General features: G+C 42.2%; 1 protein-coding gene and 1 long non-coding RNA gene across 4 annotated transcripts in view; one reads left to right on the top strand and one right to left on the bottom strand.

Annotated features, from left to right (window-relative positions):
* The window catches only part of LOC110979052 (polyamine-transporting ATPase 13A3-like), a 40,067-nt gene extending 13,810 nt beyond the window's left edge, over nucleotides 1-26,257 (top strand). For all 3 annotated transcript variants that reach the window (XM_087147267.1, XM_087147268.1, XM_087147269.1), the window contains exons 3-32: nucleotides 664-831; nucleotides 1,219-1,277; nucleotides 1,507-1,573; nucleotides 1,733-1,812; nucleotides 2,068-2,145; nucleotides 2,801-2,870; nucleotides 4,410-4,547; nucleotides 5,206-5,272; nucleotides 7,099-7,230; nucleotides 10,852-11,028; nucleotides 12,980-13,090; nucleotides 13,328-13,374; nucleotides 13,994-14,182; nucleotides 14,759-14,820; nucleotides 14,910-15,051; nucleotides 15,353-15,436; nucleotides 15,686-15,836; nucleotides 16,243-16,363; nucleotides 16,561-16,685; nucleotides 16,943-17,133; nucleotides 17,608-17,736; nucleotides 18,154-18,233; nucleotides 18,630-18,782; nucleotides 19,090-19,186; nucleotides 19,426-19,498; nucleotides 19,941-20,091; nucleotides 20,777-20,928; nucleotides 21,716-21,804; nucleotides 21,926-22,006; nucleotides 22,758-26,257. In XM_087147267.1, the coding sequence (XP_087003393.1) occupies nucleotides 664-831; nucleotides 1,219-1,277; nucleotides 1,507-1,573; nucleotides 1,733-1,812; nucleotides 2,068-2,145; nucleotides 2,801-2,870; nucleotides 4,410-4,547; nucleotides 5,206-5,272; nucleotides 7,099-7,230; nucleotides 10,852-11,028; nucleotides 12,980-13,090; nucleotides 13,328-13,374; nucleotides 13,994-14,182; nucleotides 14,759-14,820; nucleotides 14,910-15,051; nucleotides 15,353-15,436; nucleotides 15,686-15,836; nucleotides 16,243-16,363; nucleotides 16,561-16,685; nucleotides 16,943-17,133; nucleotides 17,608-17,736; nucleotides 18,154-18,233; nucleotides 18,630-18,782; nucleotides 19,090-19,186; nucleotides 19,426-19,498; nucleotides 19,941-20,091; nucleotides 20,777-20,928; nucleotides 21,716-21,804; nucleotides 21,926-22,006; nucleotides 22,758-22,964 (3,471 nt within the window). In that variant the 3' untranslated portion in view covers nucleotides 22,965-26,257. The remainder of the gene's footprint in view (nucleotides 1-663; nucleotides 832-1,218; nucleotides 1,278-1,506; nucleotides 1,574-1,732; nucleotides 1,813-2,067; nucleotides 2,146-2,800; nucleotides 2,871-4,409; nucleotides 4,548-5,205; nucleotides 5,273-7,098; nucleotides 7,231-10,851; nucleotides 11,029-12,979; nucleotides 13,091-13,327; nucleotides 13,375-13,993; nucleotides 14,183-14,758; nucleotides 14,821-14,909; nucleotides 15,052-15,352; nucleotides 15,437-15,685; nucleotides 15,837-16,242; nucleotides 16,364-16,560; nucleotides 16,686-16,942; nucleotides 17,134-17,607; nucleotides 17,737-18,153; nucleotides 18,234-18,629; nucleotides 18,783-19,089; nucleotides 19,187-19,425; nucleotides 19,499-19,940; nucleotides 20,092-20,776; nucleotides 20,929-21,715; nucleotides 21,805-21,925; nucleotides 22,007-22,757) is intronic.
* LOC147796495 (uncharacterized) lies at nucleotides 11,417-12,906 on the bottom strand. The gene is made up of 2 exons (XR_015427996.1): nucleotides 12,717-12,906; nucleotides 11,417-11,468 (listed from the first exon to the last, which is right to left on the bottom strand). It is a non-coding gene; the product is annotated as an uncharacterized LOC147796495 (long non-coding RNA).
* Nucleotides 26,258-26,315: the final 58 nt, after the last annotated feature.

The raw sequence follows: 26,315 nt of genomic DNA, 5'->3' as shown, positions 1-26,315 counted from the left end.
GTTACCCTGTTATTAGGCCTTTTGACCGTTCGCATATGAAGGTGTAAGAACCATAATTACTCTCATTGGAATCTCACCTCTGAATGGCGTGTCCACGTGCCAAACAATGCAAATATAATGGCTTATTAAAGAAGACTGGCTATCATGAACAAGTGGGAGTTGAACCGTTAATTATCCTCACGTACCCGGTTAGCGTGAATTTCTTTCTGATTAATTACTTAAGTGTGAATTTCCCCCAGGTGTCTCTACTTTTCCAATAAGCATGATTTTCAAGTCAAACAACCAAATATGAAAAACCGCTAGCCAGTCTGATGGAAGCAAACTATGTTAAAACGCAATTAGCCTACCACCCTTCAACTGCTTCATTTTACTTGGAAATGATTTTACACCTACAAATATCAGTATTGTTGAAAGGTATTACATTTTACAGTTTGTAATAGCTGCTTTAGACTTCCAAATCCGTGAATTTATTTAATACGACTGTTATTCCTAGCTGTACACCTATGCACTTTGGACACGGTCTGATACTTTGCACGACAGCCATCTTGAGGGTTTGCATTCGATCCCTTCAGGCCATGTGCATCCGTCGTCACGTAAAGCACCAACAGTGTGCAGAGCGCTCAACTGACCACTTGCTTGTATCCTTCTGTCCCCGGACTGTAGGAGTGTTACGGTCTCAGGCGAGACACGCCGCGGACTGTCCTCTGCTACATCCTGGGGGTCTTCACCGCTGGTCTGTTCTTGGCAGCCATGTATTGGAAGCCCAACTGGGCGGCCAGATTCATGTACCGGCAGTCGCGATTGGACCATGCGGATACGGTTCTCCTCAAAGTAAGCGCGTCTTGGATTGGTAGGAAGTCGGCTGACGTCAGCGTAGAAATGTTTAGGTGCATGTAGTGGCCGGCATGATTGGTTACTCGCTTTTTCACCCCTACTCCCAAATACTAAATGTTGTCCTCGTCATATTAAAGCAAAGGAGAGACTGATGAGGTGCACGCATTCAACCATTAGAAATTATGGCCAGCTAATCACAAAACAATTATAAAAAGGGGCCAATAACCCAACAATGCCAAAATTTAAACCTGAAATTTACTTTTCATGCCATTACAATTATAGGGAGAAAAATTACAACTAAGCCCCCCAATTAATTCCAAATCCTTCTCGCCATCTGAAAGTCGACATATTTTCGGTGATTTCCTGACTCTGTATGTTTTTCAGGACATGTACAAGCAGTGGTTTCTTGTTCGAGTGAGGTTTTCAAAGGACAGGCTTCCAAAGTAAGTCTGCCACTTTGTAACTTAAATTATTGATTTCACATTGCATTGATCTCTGCTAAGGCAAGTTATTTTCTTTCAGTAATTTTGGAAATTAAATTCAAATTTTAGGAAGACGACCACACGTCTTAACACAAAGCACAACAAGAACTTTCTACAACCTGACAAGCTATCCATTTATGAATAAATGAAACAGTTTAAAGTATTTCCGTGGAGTTCGCTTTTTCTCCAGGGAAAAAAGAAAGAAGAAAGGCCACCGAAATCAAAAGGAGGACTTGAACGGAAGCATGACGAACGAGGTAAAACTTGAATGCAAACAACTTCAGCGTTCATCCTTTTCCTCTCATCTGAGAATCTGCTATAGTAGCAACCTTTTGAAACATCTCAAAGGAGATCTATTGCGATTTGCAGTTTGAGTAGTTTTCGCCTAATAAAATTCAACTTTTCTACCTGTGCAGACCCCTGGAATGCGATACATACGATTTCAGAAGTTGAAGTACATTTGGGATACAGAAGGATTCAACTTTTATAAACTAAGGTAATATTACAGTCTCGTTTCCACTGACCTTTTCTTTTTTGCTTAGAAGTATTGTCATCGATTACGTGATTTCGTCAGCCTCCTTCTCCTTTGTTTTCATGTTGTCTTAATGTAGTTGTCAACTCTGCCGTTATCTAAAATGGTTTGCGATGTGTACGAGAAGTCATGCTTAATTATTGGCTGCATGGAATAAATGGATTCTCCACTGTTGTAATGCAGAAGTGTAATTGTTTTTTTTCTGATGTTGCCATCCAGGGGTCTTGAATCTGGTGTGACCTGCAATGAAATCTTTGAGACATTCAAGGGATTCACGGCCGACGAACAGAAATCCCGGTGTGTATTTCAAAGTTCCCCTGATATCGAGCAAAGTTGCTGTCGTAACATCTGACATCAAAGTCTCCATTATTTTTTTTTTGGAGGTTGAAATTTGGTTGTTAAAGTTGTCAGAAGAATTGTGTTTATCTGAAGTTGTATGGAGTATACATAAGAATTCTATTGTCTAAAAATCAAAGTATGCACCAGGTGAACCAGACCTCGGTGGTGGCGGTGCAAGTGTGCTTGGGGCAGGGCAGAATTGCGTGCATGCAAATGATCCTTTATTTTTCCTGGGTTATGGTCCGGGTCTTAACACGAAAAGGTTGGTCGCCCTGTCGTAATATGGGACAAAATTTACGCGGGTGCCAGCGGCTTTTCAGTTGGTGCATTTACGCCCACATGGCACCATCTAGCGCCGCCACTGCTGATGGGCATTGGTAGAAAGAAGAATAACCCAGGCACAATATTGATAGATATCAATAGATATTACAGATACATTTTGGTAACTGCACAAATCTAGTTCAAATACATGTATATTTATTCTGTCATATTACTGTAAAAACGTACCTTGTCGAATTGTACAACAATTGTAAATGTGTACCAGAGAAAAGCCGCTGCGAGGGTAAGATGATACCTTCCGATGAACTTCAGGAAGTTTTTGTTTTTCCGTCAGGAGGGACATTTACGGTGCCAACGAGATCGACATAGCGCTAAGGCCGCTGATTGTTCTGTTTTTCCAGGAGGTAAGCTGAAGAACAAGGCTTCATTGAGGAGCTGATCAGAGGCAAATATTGCTGAAACTCGGAGCCACTTAGGTATTCCATGATATAAATGAGGTCATTCGGACGCGCGTGTGGAGGTCTGCCCATTCAGCGCGGCCCTTCGCGGACTCGCACGCGCGTGCCTTTTTAAAAAAATAAGGAATTGGTTCATTCGAGTTCAAAAATGAGCTGGGAACCACTTACAAATCCACATAATCTGCAAAATCAGTTCTGCTGCATGTTACCCAGTTTTTCTGCGTAAAAATTTCCGCGCTCGACAAATTGTGTTGTCGTAGAATTTCTTTTGCTTCCAATTTATCGATTTTATGTTGAGCTAAAGCTGCAGGAATCGTTCTAGGATATGTTAATGTTTCAAAAGTGATTTTAAGTTCACATCTGAAAGATTAGACATACCATTGCCAGGTGCTGATCCAGGAATTCGTGTTAAAAGATGGGGCATTTAAAAAAATATTTATTTGGACAAAAATTGTAATGAGTGAGGGGGGTTGACCCCCCCTACCCCCGGATCCGCGCCTGATTGCCCTCCTTGGAGGAATTCTGGTATTGAAGGGGAAATCTATTATGATTACCGAGTGTGTAGTGGTCACAGACCTCTCTTAGCTCAGCTCTGACTTGAAGTTACCTCAATGAACTCGCGGAGTCCCTTTCTAACACTTCCGCTTAATTACACACGGCGAAAGCAGCGTGCCCCGAGCGCTCCATTTCAGGATCGATTTGAGATTGTTCATTTTTTTCGGCTTCTGCCCAGGAGTATGATGGGGATCCCTGGGTTGGTCTTCAAGTAGGCTGAAACGGGGTCTGTCCAGGGAGGGGTAAAGAGGCAGAAATGATACGAGTCGGAACCTCGGTAGGCGGACTACCCTGGGATGTGAAACCAATGCAAGACCTAGCTAAACTTGATGTCACAACTGTATATCGCGCCATCTGTTGATAACTGAATGCGACCCTACGAAATGACTTTCAGGGCGTATAACATAATTGTAACTATTACTGGCATTTGAGACTTTGCTCATGACGTCACTATCTTACCCTTGTTTCTGATATATCGACGTGTTAACAAATTTTCTTTTAGTGTTGGTTGGTATGGGCCGAAAAAAGAAAACGACTTCTTTGAGCCAATCATAAAAAAGGAAAACGAGGCCTGAGTTTCATGGTAGCACATACAACATATAAGTCAGGCGTCTGTACATTATGTGACGTCATGTCGTCCACTCAAAGTCAAAACGGGCAAGGGATGTGGTTAGTAGGTTCGGCTGTTTTGAACACAGCACACGCTCGTCTTTGTGGATTCAAGTGTAGCTTTAGAATTGAGCATAATCTTGATGGAACCCACCGTTCAACGGGGGAAAAAATGAACGTACAATGAAGAAGATTGCAAGGAAACCCATACCCTTTGGTGGACTAAGAGGTGCGCCATATCGATTTTTTAAAATTAAAATTCGATGTACAAGTATGCATTATATGTGATGGACTATTTCTGGGTTGTCCTTTCTTTTTCAGGCTTTGAACCCGTTCTACGTATTCCAAATCTACAGCGTGTGCCTCTGGATCTTTGGGTACCACTATGTGTACTTCTCCCTGGCCATAGTGCTGATGTCTCTCATCTCCATCGCGCTGACGGTGTACAGTACCCGTCAGGTAAGAGGGACACTACAGAGTGGTGCTGTGGCCCTAGAAAGAAACTTATATCAACCTTTTCCTGCTTTCCACGTGGGAGCTTTTTTCTGCTATCGCTCCCAAGTTATGGGAACAAACTTGATGTGTGCCTGAGGGAGACGGGGAGTATTGATGTTTTTAAATCTGGGCTCAAAACGTTTTTATTCCGAGAGGTATTTTTATGATTTGTAATGTGATTATCATTATAAGTGTTTGAGTGGGTTTTGTGATTTTAATTTTTGAATTGGTATTTTTATTGTATAAATATTTAATTAGGTTCTGAGATTCTAATAATCCTAGTTAATATTTGTTTTAACTGTGTATTGTAAGCGCCCAGGAGCATCGATCTTAGATGGAAGGGGCGCTACATAAATGCATCAATGTTATTAATATTTTTCCGTCAAACTTAACAAGGAAATTCCTGCTCTTGCAAAAGAGTTCCACATCCAGTTTGTTCGTCTGCATTATACCAGTTCTTGCATCGAGATTTAATTGATTGACTTTTGCCTGCCTTGGAAAGGTGGTTTGATGAGAGGACCTTTACAGACCACCATCTTAAGAGGTCCCCGATAGCGAAACACTGCATCTCTGCATCTGCCTCTTCACCTCAGCACTGCACTGTTAATTGTTTTGTTTTCAGCAAAGCGTGACCCTGCGGCGTATGGTCAAAACCACAGGTACAGTCACCATTTGGAGGGGAAACCAACGTAAGTACAAGTTAAAAAGAAATAATGCTTACTTTTCAGAGAACTGTCGTTCACCTGGGAAAAATCGTAAACAGCATAATGGCATCAATATGATTTCCTCGAAGCAGCCTCGATAGTGAAATAGATTTTCCATACATTCATTGCATCTGACCGAAATGTTATGTAACTCATCAGCTTATTTTATCAATTCTAAGAAATTACTAGCAGCAGAGGTGTATTTTGCATCCATTGTTCAGATCCCCGAAATGACACCAATTATACCCTTCAAACGTGGCATGCGTAAGTCAGCCGCCGGCGCAGATTCATAAGGCAGATTTCCTGAAATCACACAATGATCTGCTCCAAATCCTCCCCATCCATGTCTTGGCACCCTCCCTAATCTTTGCATCAACCCGATACCCGAGGCAAGAGAAATCATGAGGCACGGTGTGTGCGGTGACACCATGACATACTTCAAGAGATCAAGGTGTTACCTTTTTCAACGAGCGAAAGCGAATTCGCCGAAGCAATATATTAAAATCCTACATGAGTCATAAGATAATGCAGTCACCTTGTATATTTATCCAGCTCTTAATAATTTTAGGTGGTGACAGAGTTTTACAGTGAAATATGATACCAATGGGTCGTGCTTCGGAGAACCAATCTCTTTTAAACATCTTTTTCATGCTTTGTAATAAGTCTCCATTTGGCCATTTTTGGATAGGCAGAGTATTTAAGTGACCAAATTATGTCTTGCGTGAATTGGTGTACTGAGCAGTAAAACATGTAAGGAGGAACGTTGCAGGCACTTGCGACTTAACTTTCCTGTCGCGCAGGGAAGGTGTGCTGTGCAGGCGTGAGTGATCAAAGTAGTCTACTTTAAAGATCGTAGAGCGCCGCGTAGCGTCGCTGTACAGTCTTAGGTCTACGTATACTGTGCCGCGCATACTGGAGTCCTGCGCATGTGCACTACGGTCAAAATTTAAATGACCATGCACTCTCAATCTTTCCATAACATTAATTCTCCAACCATTCATGATTTTTTTCGCTCCCTCTTGTTTACACCATAGCAGAGTGATTTGCATGCAAATTCCAGAGGTTTTGCCGTCTGGTGAAACTGCAGGTGTGAATTCTGGCTGCGGTTATAATGAATTTCCTGCTCGGGGTGGAGCTTTGCCCGCGGAGGCCTCGTTTTTAATATCCCCGCGATCATAGAATTTATCTACTTTGTTCCAACAGACATCCGTAACTTATTAATACAGCGAGTTAATTGCATCTTCCCAATTTGAAGTGTATTAATACTATACTACACTGATTTAAAACACACAATGCACCTGTTTTGGCATTCCTTAACTTTGCAGATAAGAAGATCTTTGGATATTCCTGTTATCCGCCAATGGGTCCATTTTGTGTTATTTGGTGGATCAGTTCGATAAAGTTTACTTTGAAAAAAAAAAATTAAAAATAAGGCTATCGTCTCAAAGGTCTTTAAAAAAAACTGCAAACAAAGCTGCGATGGCACGGCTTCTTCCGAATTTGGGGGGGGTCCAGGGTTTTGGGCTTGTATGGGGCTTGCACCTGTTTCGAGGTTGTCTTAGTGCAAGTTTTCCCCGGATGTTGCCTATTTCGTTTCAGTCTGAAACTCCGAAACATTCAAGCTAAATACTGAAACTACTAAAAGTATTGAAAAATTAAAAAAAAAACTCTTTCCTTATTTTCCTTGACTTGTCCTGTCATAATGACCCCCAGCAGGGTTTCATACCGAGTTAGTATCACCCAATACACTCACAAATAATACGTTTAGATTTGATATGCACAGGTGATTGTGTGCGCAATTCTTTCTCCAGAGTTGGAGGAGATCTCTATTAAGGATCTGGTTCCAGGCGATTTGATCGAGCTCCCGACTCGAGGATGTATGATGAGCTGCGATGCCGTTCTCATCAGCGGAAACTGCATTGTCAACGAGAGCATGTTGACCGGTGGGTGCTGTATTTTACTGTATTTATTCAATTTATTTTATTACACTTTCCACTTGTCGATATAGACAGAACATAATTATAAACGGTGTCCAAAAATTCTAAATACACTTAAGATTACAACCTGTAAGATAAGACACTACAAACAGAATCGCCATCTCTTAGGTGCCCTCGTATCCTGCTATTTCCTCATGAAAAGCATTCCGGGTCAGGCTGTCTGGCTAGCACAGAGTGAAATCTAGTTGGTAAAGTCCTCTTAGCTTTCCTGAGAACATCTGTACTGCGAATTCCTAGGAAGCTGTTCTTGCAATATTCTTGGATCTGCCTCATGCTGGTGAAAGTGGGTCATAAGTTCGCACTTCATTTCGCGCCGTCACATTGGCGGCAGTCTACTCGTCCGCTGCACTTCATTTCCAAAAATATCTCCCATCACCCTTTCATAAAAATCTGCTCAATATTCCTGCAACTTTTTTTCTTATAATGAAAAACCGATCCGGACTGACGATTCCGTGTAAGGTCTTGAATCAAAGCCGCATCAAATCCACCGTCGTTGGTCGATGGTGTTCGCACCTTTGAAGCCACGTGCTGGTCGATTCCTCATAAATTGCGCAGCCGATGTAGGGGCGACTGACCTTCCCTGACGTCATCAGCGCCCTGCCAGCGTTTAGGACTATACCAACGGCAATTGCTCAGAGGAACGGGACGTAAAGTGATGTGGGAACCAGCAAGAATGGCGGGAAATGATGAATGGAGGTGCTGCACCCCAAGGTCAGATTTCGCAACCGTCCAAGCAGCACTTTCTGGGACTGAAACTGATGGCGGCAGCAAGGCTTTTTGGAAAATCTGTTAAGACTCGTCTGGGTCTCTCTGTGACATAGATTCACTGCCTTGTGCGTCATGATCCCATCATTACTAGGCTCTTGTAAGTTTTTAAAGGAACGGGCATATTTGTTCTCACAACTGTTCCAAAGCAACGTGAATTCAAAGAAACAAAAAGGAACTTCCAAGTTTTAGGCCATCTTTTGCTGTACCTGTACCAAGACTTATGCGTCTGACATACAAATCCGTGCTCTGGAAAATAAAATATAAATTATAAAAAAAAAAAACTCTTGTGAAAAGATTCTTTGTATGCAGCCACCGGCTGGTGCACGTGTCTGGTTTTGTTTCCCCGGAGATTTTGGAAATCATTGACGGGAATGCGGTCCGTCGTAACGTTGGGAGAACGGCGCGTCATAGCGTGGACCAGGTATCAGCACTGGAAGCAACGTCATTTCTACTCCGGTCCCCTCCTGCCTGACACGGCGCGCTGGCTTACTGGCTCGCCGTTCCCGTAAACCGCACGCTTGACTAGGCCGTTACTATACCGCCGGGGGGAGGCGTGAGTAGGATTTTTGTCGTCCTCCAAGGTTGCAAACCAAGGGGGATATCAGAGGAGCAGGGGGCAGGTGTTTTTCGGATCAAGAGTAGAAAACCTTCATCACCAGTACAGCAAAGAAAACCGGTGATTACTATCAAGGGAGATCGATACGGGAGTCCGATGCCTCTTTGTAGGACCCGTGAGCCTCCCAGAGCTGCCCCGTTGGCTTTGCAATCACGACATGCCGGGGCTTTAGAATGGGAGTGAGAGAAGGGGGGGGGTAATTCGGGTCGAACTAAGTACAGTCGAATGTAATTATTCCTCCCCTTTTGGCAGCAATGGAAGCTTTATTTCTGTCGGCATTGCGTCTTTATTTAACAGTATCGATCTTCGATGGGATCTCAGCACGTTACGAGAGCTACTGTAATAGATGTGGTTTTTCGATCCAGAAGTCTCTTAGCGTTTTGTTTTTGGAGCAGTTGCATTGCCGATATGTATCAACGTCAAGTAGGACGGAGGGTCTCAGTATGTTGGCTGTCTGGCCCGCTGCCAAGCCGGAATTAGATTGGCAGAGTGCCTGATATCTGAGGCTGGTTTGAAACAACGACCATTTACATTCATCCTGCCTCTGTATGCACTGTAAAAATTTTGGGAAATGCTACCTTGACGGTCAGTCGGTATGAATTACCCACAGTTTCTAAAATGTTGATCACTTCGGGCAGAATTTGACCAACGTTTTGGAGGAACAAATTCTGATATTTTGATATTTTTTTTATCAACTCAGGGAACAGTGTCAACTTGCAACCCATCTCCGTCTGTACAGAGTGCATGGCAACTGACATAATTGCTTCTCCCCTTACGGAGAAGGCCCATTATCAAAATTACGCCAAAAATATCGTCCTCGGTGCTTAGTCGGCCAACGCCCTTGTCATGGCTGCCTTGTTTCTCACGAATGTCACGTGCTTCGCTGACGATCTTCGAAAAAACAAAGTCATCGCATCACTCTTTGTGCTGTCTCAATTACAAAATCTGCAAGAGTTTGTTGGACTCTAATGGCCCAATAAACGCATCAGGCCCCAAAAAGTGCAGCTCCGATCACGCGAGCCAGTCCCTGAAGGCCAGGACATCACTCCGCACTGATTATTCAGCCGTTGCATAATTAGTTTCGCGCCATTTTTTTCATCGAAGGCGGGAAAAGTTCGTGGGTATTTAAAGTGCAAAAGGATATTAGGGCATTCTCTTGGCACCTTGAAACAGACGCAAGCAATTTCCGAAACCGTTTTCCCTGTTCCCCCGCCCCCGAGCGAGCGAATGCAGAGATCACGGAGTATTCAGCGCGAAATCGACAAAATGTCTTTTCACCGGAAAGACCTTCAGGCATCGAAATAATTACTACAGAGCAATATATAGCATTCATTTACATGCGAGGGAAATCGGGGGTACCTATGCCATGCATAGCACCCGTGGAGTGAATAGCCTTTCCATAAGACCTCGCCTTCCCTTTTTGTCTCCGATTGAATGACACTCAAAAGCTTCACCGTTTTACCACCTGTCAAAGCAAAAAATCCTTCTAAGAAATCAGGAAAGTTCTTGTAAACTCCAAAACTGACAATAGGCATAACGGAATTGTAACTTGTATTACTGAAATCCTTTGACTAAAATTCGGTGTCAACGCATATTTTTGCACAATGCTATATAGCAGGTATGTCCATCCAAGAGCTACACGCAAGGTTTACTCTACCTCCATCTGTAACAGTGCTTTATTTTTTACATCTTCAGTATTCGTGCTGAAAAGATTTCATGTAGGTCTGATCTCATTTGAGTTATGTCCTGGTTGTTAATCTCGGCTATAGATTGCAAAAACTACTCGGACTTTCTGGCATTTACAGTGAACTCTGTGTGTTAAAAGTGGTTCAAAATTGAACAATTTGTTGCTCATCATTTTGGTACTTTAATCTATAACTTTGGCCAAACACTACTGCCCGTATACTCGTTGGCAAATTTACACTCCCCGAATTGGCCGAAGTTTACCACAATTTTACCAACGGTTTAGACAATTGCTGAGATAATTTAACACCACACGAAGTTGGAGTACTCTGCAACAATTTCCACAGTGTTACAAGACTACCTGTAGTTTTGCATGCATTGATTAGACAACTGAGAATAGTCAATGTAATGGAATTTGATGATCTTGTTTACCATTCTGCCCAACCACACATGTTTCTGAAATGAAAGGCCACTTTTTTGTTCATGTGGTTTTACTGCAGGTGAGTCAGTGCCAATCACCAAGACACCGCTGCCGTGTCCTCCGCTGGGAGAGGACGAGCAGTCCCCTATGTACTCACCAGACACCCACAAGAGACATACGCTGTTCTGCGGTACTGAAATACTGCAAGGGCGGTCGGCTGAGAATCAGCCTATACTGGCGGTGGTTGTCAGAACAGGTAGGGCTTGTCGCTCCGGATGGGCAGGTCTGTCACCATGTTTTGGCCTCGCTTTGCCCGTTTTGCCGTCTTCTTTAAAGCCACAAAAATTGTATCGAAATAATATGCCCAATAACTCTCAAGTTAGTATTATGAGTAACCGCAGTGAAATACGTCTATTGCTGAGTGGTATTTCCATCCTGTGAAATATTTGCCGTACGGATAATTTTCTTTCAAATTTCGCCACTAGTCTTGTTACAAGTCTACACTGCAAAACAACGATGTACAGATACCACACTGCGTCCTTTAACATAATGCATAGTAAACATATCATTAACTTAATGTGGTTGGAATTTTACGATTGACGAATCACTAGTGTGACACAAGAAAATGCACGACAAGGATGGTGTACATTTACTGGTTCTTTTAATGGTGTTGCTGCATTGCAGGAAAAGAAGACCCTGAAAGATATAAAACAAAAGAAATTAAAAATGTGCCCTGAAATAACAACGCACAATATGGAGAAACTAGCAGTTCACATAATTATGTCAAAGCAAACTGCTTGGGCAAATTGTGCTTAAACATAAATACAAATATAAACTCTGGCAAAACTGCAACATAAATCTGGTCTGCTTTCTGTACACCTCTGCATTGGAATTTACCCATTTACAGCAAGAAGCTTACATTAAAAGACACAAGATATCAATTCCTATTACACAACTATTATACACAAGGGAAAGCAAGGCACATGAGTGTCTAAACTTGCTAGCCCAGGCAGTCATCTACTTAATCTAAAAGGTAAACAACACTCAGCACTGGCCTGTGGGCTAAGAGATGCAATACATAGACTTGACCTAGTCCATCAACTATTACATTCCAAAGATTTTACATGAAATTACCAACTATAGAATGCTATCAGTAACCAAAAACAAATACACACAAGGAATAAGCCAATCTTAAACTAATAAGAAACTGATACAGCTAAAAGTAATAGTGGTAACTAGAATTAGAGGCCTCTACATGTAATAATAGTAGTGGGGCTGGTGCAAGTCTAATGTTAACATGTGTCCAATAAACAATGGGCATACTTAAAGGGCAATGAACTATTCACTCCAGCCCTTCTAGCAGTGTGACCAGTAGGCTCAGTTCCTGGAATGTGGCTCTCATTAGTTATGCACCTACTAGCCTATATAACACACCAGTACAGTGTACATGTACATGCATGGAAGAGAGCTGCCCTAGACCTCAAAGCAAAGAGACACATGTCTAGAGAAAATAAGACACTCCAACTTCATATAAAACCTAACAAAATGAGATACATGTACACTCTAATCACTACATAAAGCACAAAGAGAAGGAAAAGGGTAAAGTTGTACTAGAAACAAGCTAAAATAATCTTAATTTAAATCCTCAATAAAAGGGGAACTTAACTCCACAATCAAATCAAAATAATGAATAAAATAAATGATTGAATGGGATGATATTTAATTGACACAAGCACGATTAGAGTCTGAATAGTATGTGCAAGAGGAATCTCAACAATTCAGTCAAACCTGGAAGTTATCTCCAGTGGGTATAGTTGGTCTACACCGCACACAACCCAAGAATTGATACATTTATAAGGTCAACCTACTGAAGAAAAGTACATTCCTTAAATAGCTCTTCCTCCAATGACAAATCTTTATACATGTACAATATAATAAACTTACCCCAGCCTTGGCTATCCCAAACTTCTGAAGAACTTGATGATTGATGTAGTTTTTAGCAGGGTGAGCTCTTAGTGTTTACTGGCTGAAGACTCAGTGTGCAAATGAAACAAAGGACAATGTGCTACACAGGTTAACAGCTGACTTGGCACAGCCAACTGAGGGCGCTAGGCAAATAACATAAAAAGTGACCTGTCACACTAGGAAACCTTTATCCTCATGTTCCATTTGCATTAGAGGCATTGTATATGGTTATTTTGGTGCAGGTTTTTCCACAGCAAAGGGTTCGTTGGTCAGGTCGATTCTCTTCCCCAAACCAATCGACTTCAAACTGCACAGAGACGCCATCAGGTTCATCTGCATTCTGGCCAGCATTGGTAAGATAGCGTTCAACTCGTTTCCATAAGCCTCTTTCATATTTTGGTCGATGAGTGATGACCAAACTTTATCTTGCATTAGGATGCGTATTCCTTAGGGTGCATAAGGGCAGGCATGCCCTCTTCCGACAAACACCATGCTCGAAACCCTCTCGAAAGTCATAGCGTATCAAGGTTACTTAAAAATGGAGCCGTTTCGTGAAACTATTTCATGTAATCCTTTCCTCCATCTTTTAGCGTTCATTGGGGCGACCTACGTTATCACAATCAAGATTCTCCACCATGTGAGTTATTGCTTCAGTTGTCTTTGTTATCGCGAGCAGTGGAGCATCATGGGAAGTGGTCAGCTGCGCTTGGAACGTAGAGCCTTTGCGTGGTAGCCATCTTGCAGGGCAGTTCTTTTGTTCCATAGGGATCCTTTGTGCATACCCTGTGGAACAAAAGCACTGGCCTGCAAGATGGCAACCATGCAAACTCTCTATACTAGAAAATTTAACCCTGCATTTGGTTTCTGACCTGTCAAGTTGCGAAGACACAGATTATATATCAAGTGGCATCTAGAAAATGATGTTTGTTGCAGTCGATATGAAATATACTGCGAATGAAAGTGGTCACTTGCATAATCGGACTTCATGTTTTCAGGTATTTTCCTTCACGCGGCAGAAGGGTTTCGTTAATGACGTATGCCCAAACCAAGGTACTTCTTAAGCCACCGTTGCTGGAATCATGCATCCTGTCAATGGTTTTTTTCTAAACAGAGAGCGAACATTAACACTCAGTCCTTAAGTCCGATGCTTCGCAAACCTCACCGATTAAGGCTTGAACCGTTTACGGAGGAAAATAAGTTTAGAGTTGCCGGAGAAACGTGGCGATGAACTGTGATTTGTTTCCACCACCCGCCAGGCCAAGACGCATGACATTATTCTGAAAGCTTTAGACGTCTTCACGATTGCCGTGCCCCCAGCCTTGCCAGCAGCGTTGACCATCGGTATGGTTTACGCCCAGAGGCGGTTGAAGAACCTCAGGATTTTCTGCATCAGCCCCCAGAGGATTAATTTAGCAGGCATGCTCGACGTCATCTGTTTCGATAAGGTAATTTCCTCATCCCTGCAGCAAACAATAACTGCCATGGTCGAAAAGACAGTCTATTACATGGACTTGAGGTGTAGCATTAAATTTGTATTAGCGAGAGAGGTGTCTGATGTCCAAACCACAGAATTTTTGCTATTTGCACTCCCTTTCGAGTCTTCACCTGCACTCTCACCGCGGGGTTAAACATTTTCCCCGACTTTATTAGACTGGAAACTACTCTTGACCCAAGGCTCTGTACTCGATCCATTCACCTTTACAAAATCAACTTTGTGAGTCAAGACATAATTATCTGCTGAAACAGCGGCCTTACTGAGATTTTTCACTTGTTCTTCTTCTATGTGTTTACGACGCTGCTTTGAATACTGCAGATAACGTTTGCACAGTGTCGTTTAAATTTCCAATTTACAAATTGTGCAACATAACACTGTGAAACACACTTTTTTCATAAAATATTGAGAATTGAAACCTGAATGTTGAGATAAAACCTTCAGAGAGACTCTGATTGAAATGAAAAGTACTTTCACATGCCTCTCAGTAAAAGTGATCATATCTTTTGTTGTTTCTCTTTTTTTCCAGACAGGTACCCTGACTGAAGATCACCTTGAACTGCTGGCCGTGTCGCATGTCAAGAAGGATAGGTACAATTTCAAGATTGGTACGAGGGACGTAAGGCTTGGCTTGTAAATTGCAAACCCGTTTTTGAACTCGTTTTTGATTTGTCCCACAGTTTCGTCATGGTGTCGGATCCTTCCAAACTTCCCTTTGGGCCGTTTGTGGCCGCCATGGCAACCTGTCATTCCTTGACAATGATTGATGGAGAACTTAAAGGTGATCCGCTGGACCTGCAGATGTTCCAGTCCATCAAGTGGGTGAGCAAAATTGTTCAGATGGAAGAGAAGATGATTTACATGGAGTTCCAGCTTTCTGTGAACCTGCCTCCTGTTGGTAAAGTTCAATCAGCCATTAGATAAGTACACCACTTAGCAATACGTATACCTCCGAGATGCAGTGATTCAGTGCACGTGTGTGTGCGCGGCCTGACACAGAAAGACGCCACACTTGCGAACTGCACACAATGTTTAGCAGTTGTCTTTTGGGGACTGAGAGATTATCAGGTACTTCACGGCAACGAACAAATCCTTTGACCCATGGATTTTTGTCTACTCACAGAACTTAATCGAACCGAAGGAAGGAGAACTGGGAAACTTCGATTACTACATGCCAACCGTTGTCCACTCGTCTGAAGGCGAAGAGGTATTGAGCCCAAAATATAAAGTGCGTTTACTGGATTTGTTTTTACAAGCCGGCATTTTGTTGGCGTAACAATTTTCAAATAGGGCACAGTTCCAATTCTGTGCAACCATGCTTGAATACCTGGTACGGAAATGTTACTACGAAATCAAATATTATTTTCTTTTTGTGCCTTACTTGCCGTGGTGCTCAGAGTCATTTGTCTCTCTTTTTCAACCTTTAATGTGCATATATTTCATCTTTTTATTTCAGAAAGTGGAGATTGGAATAGTTAAGCAGTTTCCTTTCTCGTCAGGCCTCCAACGAATGAGCGTCATCACCAAGACGGCCAATGCACTCAACTACAGTATTTTTGTCAAGGGCGCTCCTGAGACGGTGGCCCTGATGTGTGACCCTTCGTCAGGTAGTTCATCCAGTACTCGCTGCTATCTGGTATAGCTTTAGAATGCGAGCCATTTAAATTGCAGCTTAGAATAAATTGGAAGAGGGTATATTTTGGAAAGTTTGTTGGATTTCCAACTTTAGATGTCTTGATAGGTCATGACTTTAAAGCGCCGAGCGATGAATGACGGATTTGGTAAATTTTGGAATCAGTTTACCTCAGTAATATAAAATTTTCAACAAGTGGAAACTTAGAACAAGCTCACTTTTACTTTTTCCAATTACAAGACAGCAATCTTTGAATAACCTGATTGGTTTTACACCCTTCTCTTCATACACCCATTTTCGTCCTTATGCTGTCAACTGCGGAAACTTCTAAAGTTTTTTTCACCAGGAAATGACACCTTAATTCATTTTGCCTGCCACAGTTCCTCCAGACTTTGAAGAAGTTTTGAGGGATTACACTCAGCAAGGATTGCGGGTTCTTGCTATCGCAAATCGCGAACTGGGCAAAAAACTCAGCTACAAAGCAGTTCAACAGTTGCAGAGGTACAGTTTGTTATTTAGTCACAAAATTTGGTACATTTTCAGACTGGATAGCATGTTTACCTATCGGTGTCGAATTTTAGTTAACCCGCGACAGTTGACCCGCGGCATGTAGCTATAATCTGTGCACTTGCAAATGTGAAATAGAATTTCACCTTGTGGTTGTCGATCCAGTAACTTTTGACCTTTGACTCGCACAGGCACGAGGTCGAGTGCGACCTCCAGATGCTTGGACTGATAATATTGCAGAACACGCTGAAGCCTCAGACAGCTCCCGTTATCGCTCAGCTCAAAAAGGCCGACCTCAGAGTTGTCATGGTAACAGGTGAAGTATTGCCTGAGTATAAAATTGTATTGTTTGTAATGTAACTCTCAAAAATTAAGGTTGTTCGCTATGAACAGGAACTTTATGAGCATTGGGAGCAGAAGAATTAAAACTTGCTTCCCTGATCGAAGTACCGCGTGGTAAATATGTAACCCACTTTTGTGGACACTCATACATCTGTATGTTTGGTTTAAGGGGGCTCTGTTGAAATGCTAATGACGTAAGAGGAAATTTAATACGCATTTTTACGTTATGAGGTGACAACAAACTTACCGCCATTCACATGGCGCGAAAGTGTGGCATGATCGGGCCAACGGAGGCCGTTATCGAAGTGGAGGCTACGCCCCCTGTCGGCAACCAGCAGCCAACCGTGAAGTGGACGCCGGTTGAAGCTCATATGCACTACGGTAACAACAGCATTAAGAACTGTCGGCGGGAGAATGGACAGGTAAACCCGTATTTCAATGGAGCCCTGACCTTTTCGCTCTACAAGGTCAAAAACTCTTTGGGGTAATTTCGTTGTAGTGTGTTTTCTATGTTGGGGGGTGTCACAAGAATATGATGTCTTCGTGTTCTCGTTATGTTGTATATGTTTTTGGCTTTTCACAATTATATGAAATTATTGTTCATAATTTGTTTCATATTTACTTGTGAGGCAGGGTGAATACAAATTTCGCAGCTAGAGTTAGGTTTAGTCTGATAAAATGGAACTTAAAACGGTCACAATCTGAAATTGGTGTCCTTCGGTTGCGTGGACTTGCGTAGATCTGCCGTGCAAAAGCTGCAGGTATCGGTAGAACAATTTCGACATGTGATGGAGCTGTCCGGGCGGCATAACATACTTACTTGTGATTTTTTTGCCTATTTTTTTGAGACCGATAAGTATTATTGGCAGTCGTGCTCAAAAATCTCTCTGCTCCAGATACCGGACGAAGTTCAGTTGACGTTTTCAGGTGCCGAGGCAGCCATTGACATTAACTCATACCACTTTGCCATGGACGGCAAGACGTACGCTGTCATGGTTGAACACTTTCCGGAACTCATGCCCAAGGTCAGTCAGCTTGATCTAGAAATGATGGTTTCGTCAAGAGTATCAAGTGGCCTGGAAACAGGTATTTGACAACGTGAAAACAAATACTTTTGTCTTATTTTTGGTGGATGATTTAGAATTTCTCGCCGCAAAAACAACTGTTAATGACACCTTTCCTGTTTCAGTTTTACTGTTCGTCATGAATACATGAAAAGTGTTTTTCTAACTTTAAAGCATCTACATACAGATATGACAAAAATCCATTTAAAATCACACTAAAACAAATTAAGTAAATATTGAGACAACAGTTACATTTAAAAGGAGCAAACAAGTTTTTGGACAGGTAAGATTTCTGGCAACAATCCAGAACGACATCCCAGATTTTAGAAGTACATTAACACAGTAAAGCTGTGTAGTGGCTTCCTGATAATATTTCAGATAGCAGCTAGGGGGACAGTGTTCGCCCGCATGTCTCCAGACCAGAAGGCTCAGCTCATCGAAGCAATTCAAGATCTTGAGTAAGTTTTTGAGAGAGTGGAACTTCTCAAGATTTCCAGTTTGAACCGAAGTGACTACGTCACGCGCACAATTAGTGTGTAAAAGGCATTAGCGCGAGAACCAGCGCGTGAACCAACACGTGCGCGTACTCCATTCGTTTGCATTGCATTTTCTGGTTCACAGTGACGTCACACTTCGGTACTCTATTGTTGATAGACATGAGCTTTTCAATAAGACATTCGGGATTATTTTACTGGAAATATAGTTTTGATGTTTGGCACAACGAGCCTCATTAAACGCACACGAGGAACAAGGGTTCAATATCTGGATTGTACTGTTGGGTAACTATATTTCTGGATTACACTTGTCAACTTTTCACGGTTGGTGAGGTGTTTTTGCCGCTTTCTGTTCACCAGCCTACATGTTGGTATGTGCGGCGACGGGGCAAATGACTGCGGCGCTCTCAAGACGGCTCACACCGGCATTTCACTGTCCGAGGCCGAGGCGTCTGTGGCCTCGCCGTTCACCTCTCAGATTCAGAACATCGAATGCGTACCCATCCTCATCAAGTAAGTCAGGGAACAAGTCTGGCGGCTCACGCGTAAGTTGGATCGTAACGTGTATTCTCTAATTTGCGACTGAACGCTAATGACCAAACGCTACTCAGTTTTCTAGATGAAAAGGTCCTTCGGAGATGAACGAAAAGAATATGCTGGTTTGTATTGTTTATGTGCCTGTCCCGCTTGAAAATGCTGACGAATCATCCGCTTTGTAGGCAATCGCTTATCTCTTTTATGTAAGTTCTTATCGTCATACACCTGTTAGTAACACTGTCTAGAAATATTTCTTCTTTCACCAATCTATTCTTTCCGTCAGGGAGGGGCGTGCCGCTCTTGTGACGTCATTCGGTGTCTTCAAGTACATGGCCATCTACAGTATGATCCAGTTCACTTCCGTCATCATTTTGAATTCCGTTAGTTCTTTTCAATAATTGTTAAAGAATGTGCTTTCTTCTGATGTAGTTTCTCTAGTGCTTTGTCAGGCGCTGAACATCGTTCGAAGCAGTGTGGGCAGCCGCACAGACGCTCAGAACTGTTCACGATGCAAAATATATGTGGTTTTCATTTATATTTACATGTAGTTATCTCCCAGGGTTCATTTGAATATCAAAATTTGTCTCATTTGTTTCCTTCGGAAAATATATTGACACAGGTGGATGGTTTTCCTAGCGATGCCATGTTCATGTATTGGGATATCGCCATCACTACGACAGTTGCACTGTTGAGTGAGTTGCTTCCGTTTGTTCCTTTGACTTGGATAGGGTCCCGTTAATTTATCTCACCTTACCCGTTGATTGCAAACATGTTTCGAAAAACCAGTGTCTTTGATAATCATCGATGTATAGTCGGTTGAAACCATGAAGCGAGTGTGTTTCTTATAATATAAGAAACATTTTTTTATCCTAACAAAGGAGACGTCTTTTACTGATGATTTTGAATTTGGACGAGATGGTGTCAGTTACGACGTTTAGAGGTTGGTAAAGCTGGATCCACCTCGGCGGTCGCGGTTGGTTCACACGCCAACATACAAGGGAACGGAGATTAGATGAAGTGACTGCCTTACAAAAATATTTGACCAGTACTCTAAAGCTCCCAAACGACCCGCATTAAGTCTGCTTAAGTTCTGTAAAAAATTGGTTCCCTTTTTTCCATTCTGTCCTTCGACAGTCGCACGCAACGAGGCGTACCACACCATCGTCAAGCGCAAGCCGCAGGCCAACCTGACCGATCCCTCCATCCTCTTCTCTGTCTTCGGTCACATTCTGTTGCAGCTCCTCGTCCAGGTCGTGGCGTACATCATGCTCACCGTTCAACCCTGGTAAGCAGGGTAAAAGGAATCACGGCCCCAGTTTTAGGTCACGGCGCTGCTGAGCACAGTAAATATAATTGCTAAGCAAGACCAGGTCTCCAGCCAAAGATTTATGCATGTTCCTTTTGGTGAGTTTTTGGTTGATTCGAATAATGATCAGTGCATAAATTTACCATTAAGCAATAATATGACCCTTGAGCCAAATTGTTTTGGATTGAAAAAGTGATACAAAACAGAGGAAATGGGGCTAGTCACGTTAGAAGTATTTTTCTTTGTCTATAAATTTTTGCAAGTGTCTCAGCGCCCAAAGACATTTGATACTTGTGGATAGGCACGCGGGCCGCAGTTCAGTGGAGCATTTTACGTTTTTACAACGTTGTTATTCCCTCATTTCAAAACGGAATTTACCCTTTGGCCTCAATCCAGCTACAACCTCCATCCTGATGCACATGAAGAAAAGGGTTTTGAAATACTCAAGGCATGGCAAAATGTCATACCATTAGGGAAACATGACTAAAGGTGACTATTACTCACTAGCCTCCTCATTGTGTTTTGTGTGAAGTGTAGCACATTTCTCGACAAAAACAGCTTACTGGCTAAAAACGTCACGCAACGTTTTGAACCCTTTCCTGGACACTAGTCATTGTACCGTTTGGGTGAACGTCTGTCGCATCGTTGAATGTTTCCTTCTTAGGTTTACACCGCTAGTTCCTGACAAGTCCGGCATCGTCAATGCCTTCAACTTCGAGGCTACCACAATGTTCTTCATCTCATCATTCCTATACATTGTGGTCTCCTTCCTTTTCTCAAGGGGACCGCCCTACCGAAAACCGATTTACACCAACAGTAAGTTTTAAAAAAGACGTCGGTGACGGAAGTGGTTGTAAGGGCGGACTTTAAGGTCAGTGCATGGAGATGGAAGTCGTCAGGTGGTGGACTCAAAGGTGGTGATGTGATGATTCAAAGATATTGCGATAAGGATAATGATGATGGTAACCTGGTACGTGATGTTAGTTATGGATGTGGACATGGTGTCGTTCAAGACAGTGATCGAGGTTATAGTGGTGATAAGATAGCTATAGATTGTCAAGGTCGCGATGGTGATAACAGCACAGCTGGTTAATATGATATGAGAAAACTGCACTGAGGTGAAGTTTGACGTTTAACGAGATAAGAACTGTATTGATGGTGACGACGGTTGTGCAAGAGTAAATTGAAACCATAGTGATTGTGATTGCCACGACAAATTTTGAAGTTGATGGTGAAAACAAAAAAGCTAAGCTCAGGTTAATCCGGTTCGTAGGTGACTTCGTCACAAAGGCGGGCGCGCCACGATTTGCAGGTTCCCATTGGACGATCACTGAAGTAGCGCGTTAACTTCCGGTTCCATTGTTCCAAGTAAAAGGCGATAAACGCATGTCACTCTATGTGCAGTGCAAGTGCAGTGGGCGTGGTTTAAACTGAAGTGACGTCACACTTACGAACCGGATTGGGAGAAAACTACCCACTGCTTGTTAATTGTTTACAAACTCTAATGTCTTTCGAGTGAATACTTAACAATGTATCGATTATTAATAATATTTTAAAATTTTGATCAAGTGAAAACGATTATTTTCTTCGGATTTTTTTCCAGTTTTGTTTACCATCGATCTGATCGTGCTGCTTTTGTTCACCACTTTCGTGCTTATGGTGTATGTTCGACCAATATACGACTTCATTTTGGTGAGTATTTTTTGGTATAAAAATTGAGACCTGTGGTAGGTGGCAATGCTATGCAACAATCGAATTATTTTGTAGTTTGATTCAATTTCATGTCGATGTTTATTTGATCTTTTGTCGACAGTTGAAGAATGTCCCTCTTAATTTTCGATGTATGATCCTTGGGCTGGCCGTAGCCTATCTCGTAGCCGCCTTTCTGCTCGAAGTAAGTTACCTGAGTTCAGATAGACTTAAGTTTTTCACGTGGTGTAATTCGACAACCGTAATTAAAAGCCGTTACTGAGGTGGCACAACGCGTGTGGGCAGTTGTTACGCGCGCGTTACATTCCTCTTTGACCAATCCGGTTCGTAAGTGTGACGTCATTCAGTTTAAACCACGCACACTGCACATTTGCACTGCACATAGGGTTACATGCGTTGATCGCCGTTTACATGGAACCGGAAGTTAACGCGCACCTTCAGAGATTGGCCAATGAGAGCCTGCAAATCGTGGCACGTTTGCCTTTGTGACGAAGTCACTCACGAACCGGATAGGGTGTCAGGATTTGCCAAATGCACGCGCGCGTCAAGCTGGAGAGTGTGCATTATTTTGAGTGCGGTGCCACCGCAGTTATGGCATCTCCTCGGATTAGTCTGTATGAAGCCCATGGCACTTGGTTCCTCCTTCATCAATGCGCTGTGTATTGCTTTCCACTGTGTGTTGTATTGTCCTGCTGTTGGCTCGTTCTGCTTAAAACAGAAACAGCTGTCGTTTCTGAAATAGTTGCGAGGGACAGTAACTGAGAAAACCTTTAATATAGTAAAAATAGTTAAATGTTCCAATATTTTTGGATGTGTGCACTTAAAATGTGTGGGGCCCAGATGGTACTGATCCGAATTTATACCGTTGTACCGTATAGATGCCATTCTATCTCTTGGTTCCTTGACCAAGCCTACCTTTTTCATCCACTTGGTAGAATTTCATCGCTGAGAGCGGCTGGCTGAAGCGTCTAATCACTTGCCGCAGGTGCCGAGGTGAAACCTTGACCAAGCACGACCAGGTCGAGCGGGAGCTGCTTGCCGACCCTTCTTGGCCTCCTCTCTCCAGCCGTCTCCCGGCCGCAGTGGCTTCACGGTCTGCCGGAAAGACGGCTGATGAAGAGAGTATGGAGACCCCAGTCTGATAGAGGCCCACGTGGTCTTCTAACGACATCAGTTTGGCGGTTGGGGCAAATCGCTATGCGACTAGCCTTATTTGCAGCCGCGACTTTATACCAAGAGTCCGTGTGAACCAGCCTTCGTACGTTTTGTTACTTTTGTACTAAACTCCCGTCCGCAACACAACGCTGGGAGACTTGCACATTGTACCGTGTACGACTGCAGGATATTGTTTTGTTTGTTTTAAGAAGTTGAATTAGCACAGTTTCGCAGGTTTTAAAAACAAATCACAGTATTTCAACACGGGTTGTTCAAAACTTCAGTTCTGTCCATTGAAACATACCCCAAGCTAGCAGGGTTCATAGATACCTTTCAAATGTTTAGGTATCGCAAAGTCTGGAGACGAAGATGGTGACGCAGAACGCTGCCCGAAATTATTTGAAGCAACCTGAACCACATTGACACGTCACTATATTATCCCACTATGGCATAATAATTTCGTCTCTTGGAGCCAGCTAGCAGCCTTTCCGTCTTTCAGTTAAGTTGGAACGAGGCAGAAAATAATGTGATTTAGAACTTCCCCGATCACCCAATGATTGACTTAAAAGAGATGAGTTGTTTTTCGTCAGTATTTGGGCATCTGTTTGTTATGTAAGACTGCTTAATACCCAAGTTGTGAATAAGCTGAAAGTCAACTACTGTCACCCAACGGGCTAAACGATTTTCACGTGAAAGATATAAAGCCTTTCGAAGTCTTCGGTGATTCAAACTGAAAAGAGAATAAAAAGCAAGCAAATGGAAAAATTATGTATTTTCTGGCATCCTGCCAAGAAAGCCCAACATTGAAACTAGCCAGTGACTCTATGGTGTTAGTTTTGGGCGGACTAATGCTTCGTCTTGATTGGATGAATTGATCTTTGTTACGATACTAGTTTAAAAGCGTCTTTTAAAAGTGGTTTTGTCTTCTTTTCATTTTTTGCTTTACTGCAAACAATTAAATATCTGTAGTGTTTGATTAATCTTTGTGATGTTATCGTTGTTGGCAGTAGTAACACCTAGACTAATTGTCCAGTTCGGTATGCAGATTATTGCAGTTATGAAACGAAGTTAGCAGGAGCGTCGGTCGGATTGAACTACACCTTGGTTTAAGATATCATGCCTTCCATTTATGGTATGTGCTGAAATGAGATCGTAGGCCTACATGTTCCTTTTCAAATAAGGAAGTAGTTGATTTCACAGGGTCAGAACATTTTGCTTAGCCTAGTTTCTTCCATGATTACAGTACCCACATACCACTGTAAAGGTGATATTATAAATGGAGTAGCAAAATGTATAAAATACGTAACCCGCTTTGAATGATTGTCAAGGCATTTCCTGATCGCATTCCGTCTTTAAGAAAGTATGTAGGATATCACAATAATAGTGAACTGCAACGCTGGCTTACAAAGTTTTGGGGAAATTGGATGGCTTAAATTTGTCAGGATTGCTTGATATTGGAGTCCGTTTCATCAAATTTGCCTAGCTTTACTGACTTAATTAAACTTGGAAAAGTTTAGTTCCCTGCGACTTTTGCAGATACATCCAGAATAAGTAATCTTTGTTGGCACAGTACTCTCATCCCACAACAGTTTACTGCGAAATGCGTTCTGCACAACACGAACTCCTTAACTGCACAGAGCGTGCGCTAGAACGGTATTTGTCACACACATGCTACATGAGCGACGCCAGGATTCTACACAGGTCTCAATTGTAAATGGCATCGACCACGCCTTTTTAAAAAGTTTCGTTTTGGTCCCAACAAAAAGAAGAAAAAGGGTTATGACTGCCTTTGTATACTGAACTTGCGTACGTCCTACGCACCTTGCGCTTCAAAACAAATATAGATATGTGTATATTAAAGTAACATAGTCTTTTTACTTTATAAATATAAAGAAAACAATTTGTCATCCATTCTTTACAACTCAGTGTAGATTTGTCACCGTTAATAGCACTTCCATAAAATTCATGTTATGAATAAGTGTAAAATCAGGATCATGTATAGAGGTGTGCGAATGTATCGTGGTGTGTGATATCCATGGTTCAGGGCCAACAGATAGTAATAATCGTTTATCATATAACTATAGATTCCTGTAAATAACTATAAATGTGTGATAATATATAGCCTATGTACTATGCAATTTATATAGCATAGCTCAAGTATAATGTAATTTTTATGTAAAATGTATCTCAATATGCTGTCATGACTATATTCAGTCGCAATTGTGTGACAATGTGTGAACCTTTTGTAATTTTGGTACCTCCATCTACACGTCGTAAATGTACTTCAGTGGGTGATATCGTCATAGCAATAATTTGAGGTTGGAAAGTGATAAAACTAAAACCTGTCAAAGAGGGGACGGCCAAATATAACGGAACCCATAACGTACACGTGTGCTTCATTTCAGTAAGGAGTCAAACTGAAAAATAGAAAGCAGCCAGAGAAAATGTACCTCCTAGAAGATTTCTCAGAGTTTATGACCAGAGCTGGCGCGGTTATTCAACATAAGTTTAAGCGCACCCTGCCATGGGCACACACCATTGCTACGTTGTATTTTACCACCATCATTTTGGGTTCACACTGATAAATGACACAATATTCGACCAGAAACCCACAAAGAAGAGCCAGACTAATATTGTTCAGCGGGAGACTTTGAGACGCTAGGTGGCGGCAAACACTTCATTCCTCTTCAGTTCTGAGCATGCGCGCGTTGTTCTGATATAACTTCTGTTAGCACACAAACGAGTTCCAATTCCTGACCATGCATATCTTATATAAAACACACAGGCACAACCGTCTGCATATTTTGCGAAATAGCTTGAGTTAAAATGAAATGAAAACAGGATTGCAGAGGTGCATTTGATTTCGCGCAACAAATGAAGGTCGACAAACTAAACTAGTGCACTATCGGGAAATTCAATGCTGACTTAATACGACTGAACACACCTTCATTGGAATAGAATTTGTATTTGTTAAAAAGAAACGGGGATTTAAATGTTCTTTCTATTTCGCTCGAAAACGAATGCAGCTATTACAAATTCATACACACATTTTCTGAAATTGGCAGGGAAAGCCTATGGTGGAAAGGGACCAGTTTTTCAGCCGCCATCAGCGTGTCAAAGTCTCTTATATCCTTTTGTATTTGTAAGAAAGCAGAAGTAGGACGTTGGTAGTTCAGGTGAGCAAACGTTGTGAATTGATGTTGGGTTATTTGTGTTTATGCAGCCTGGACTGATAATGGCCTTTTACGCACCGAATAAAACGGGAGTTGTCAAAGAAAAACACTTGTTTGTCATTATCCTTTTTAGCCACTTTTATCACAGCGTGTTTCAATTTAATC

The sequence above is a fragment of the Acanthaster planci genome, linkage group LG16, assembly GCF_054643075.1.
Source record: "Acanthaster planci isolate LZ-2023a linkage group LG16, COTS_SCS, whole genome shotgun sequence".
Classification (NCBI taxonomy): Eukaryota; Metazoa; Echinodermata; class Asteroidea; order Valvatida; family Acanthasteridae; genus Acanthaster; species Acanthaster planci.
This window is presented reverse-complemented; position numbering and strand designations above follow the sequence as displayed.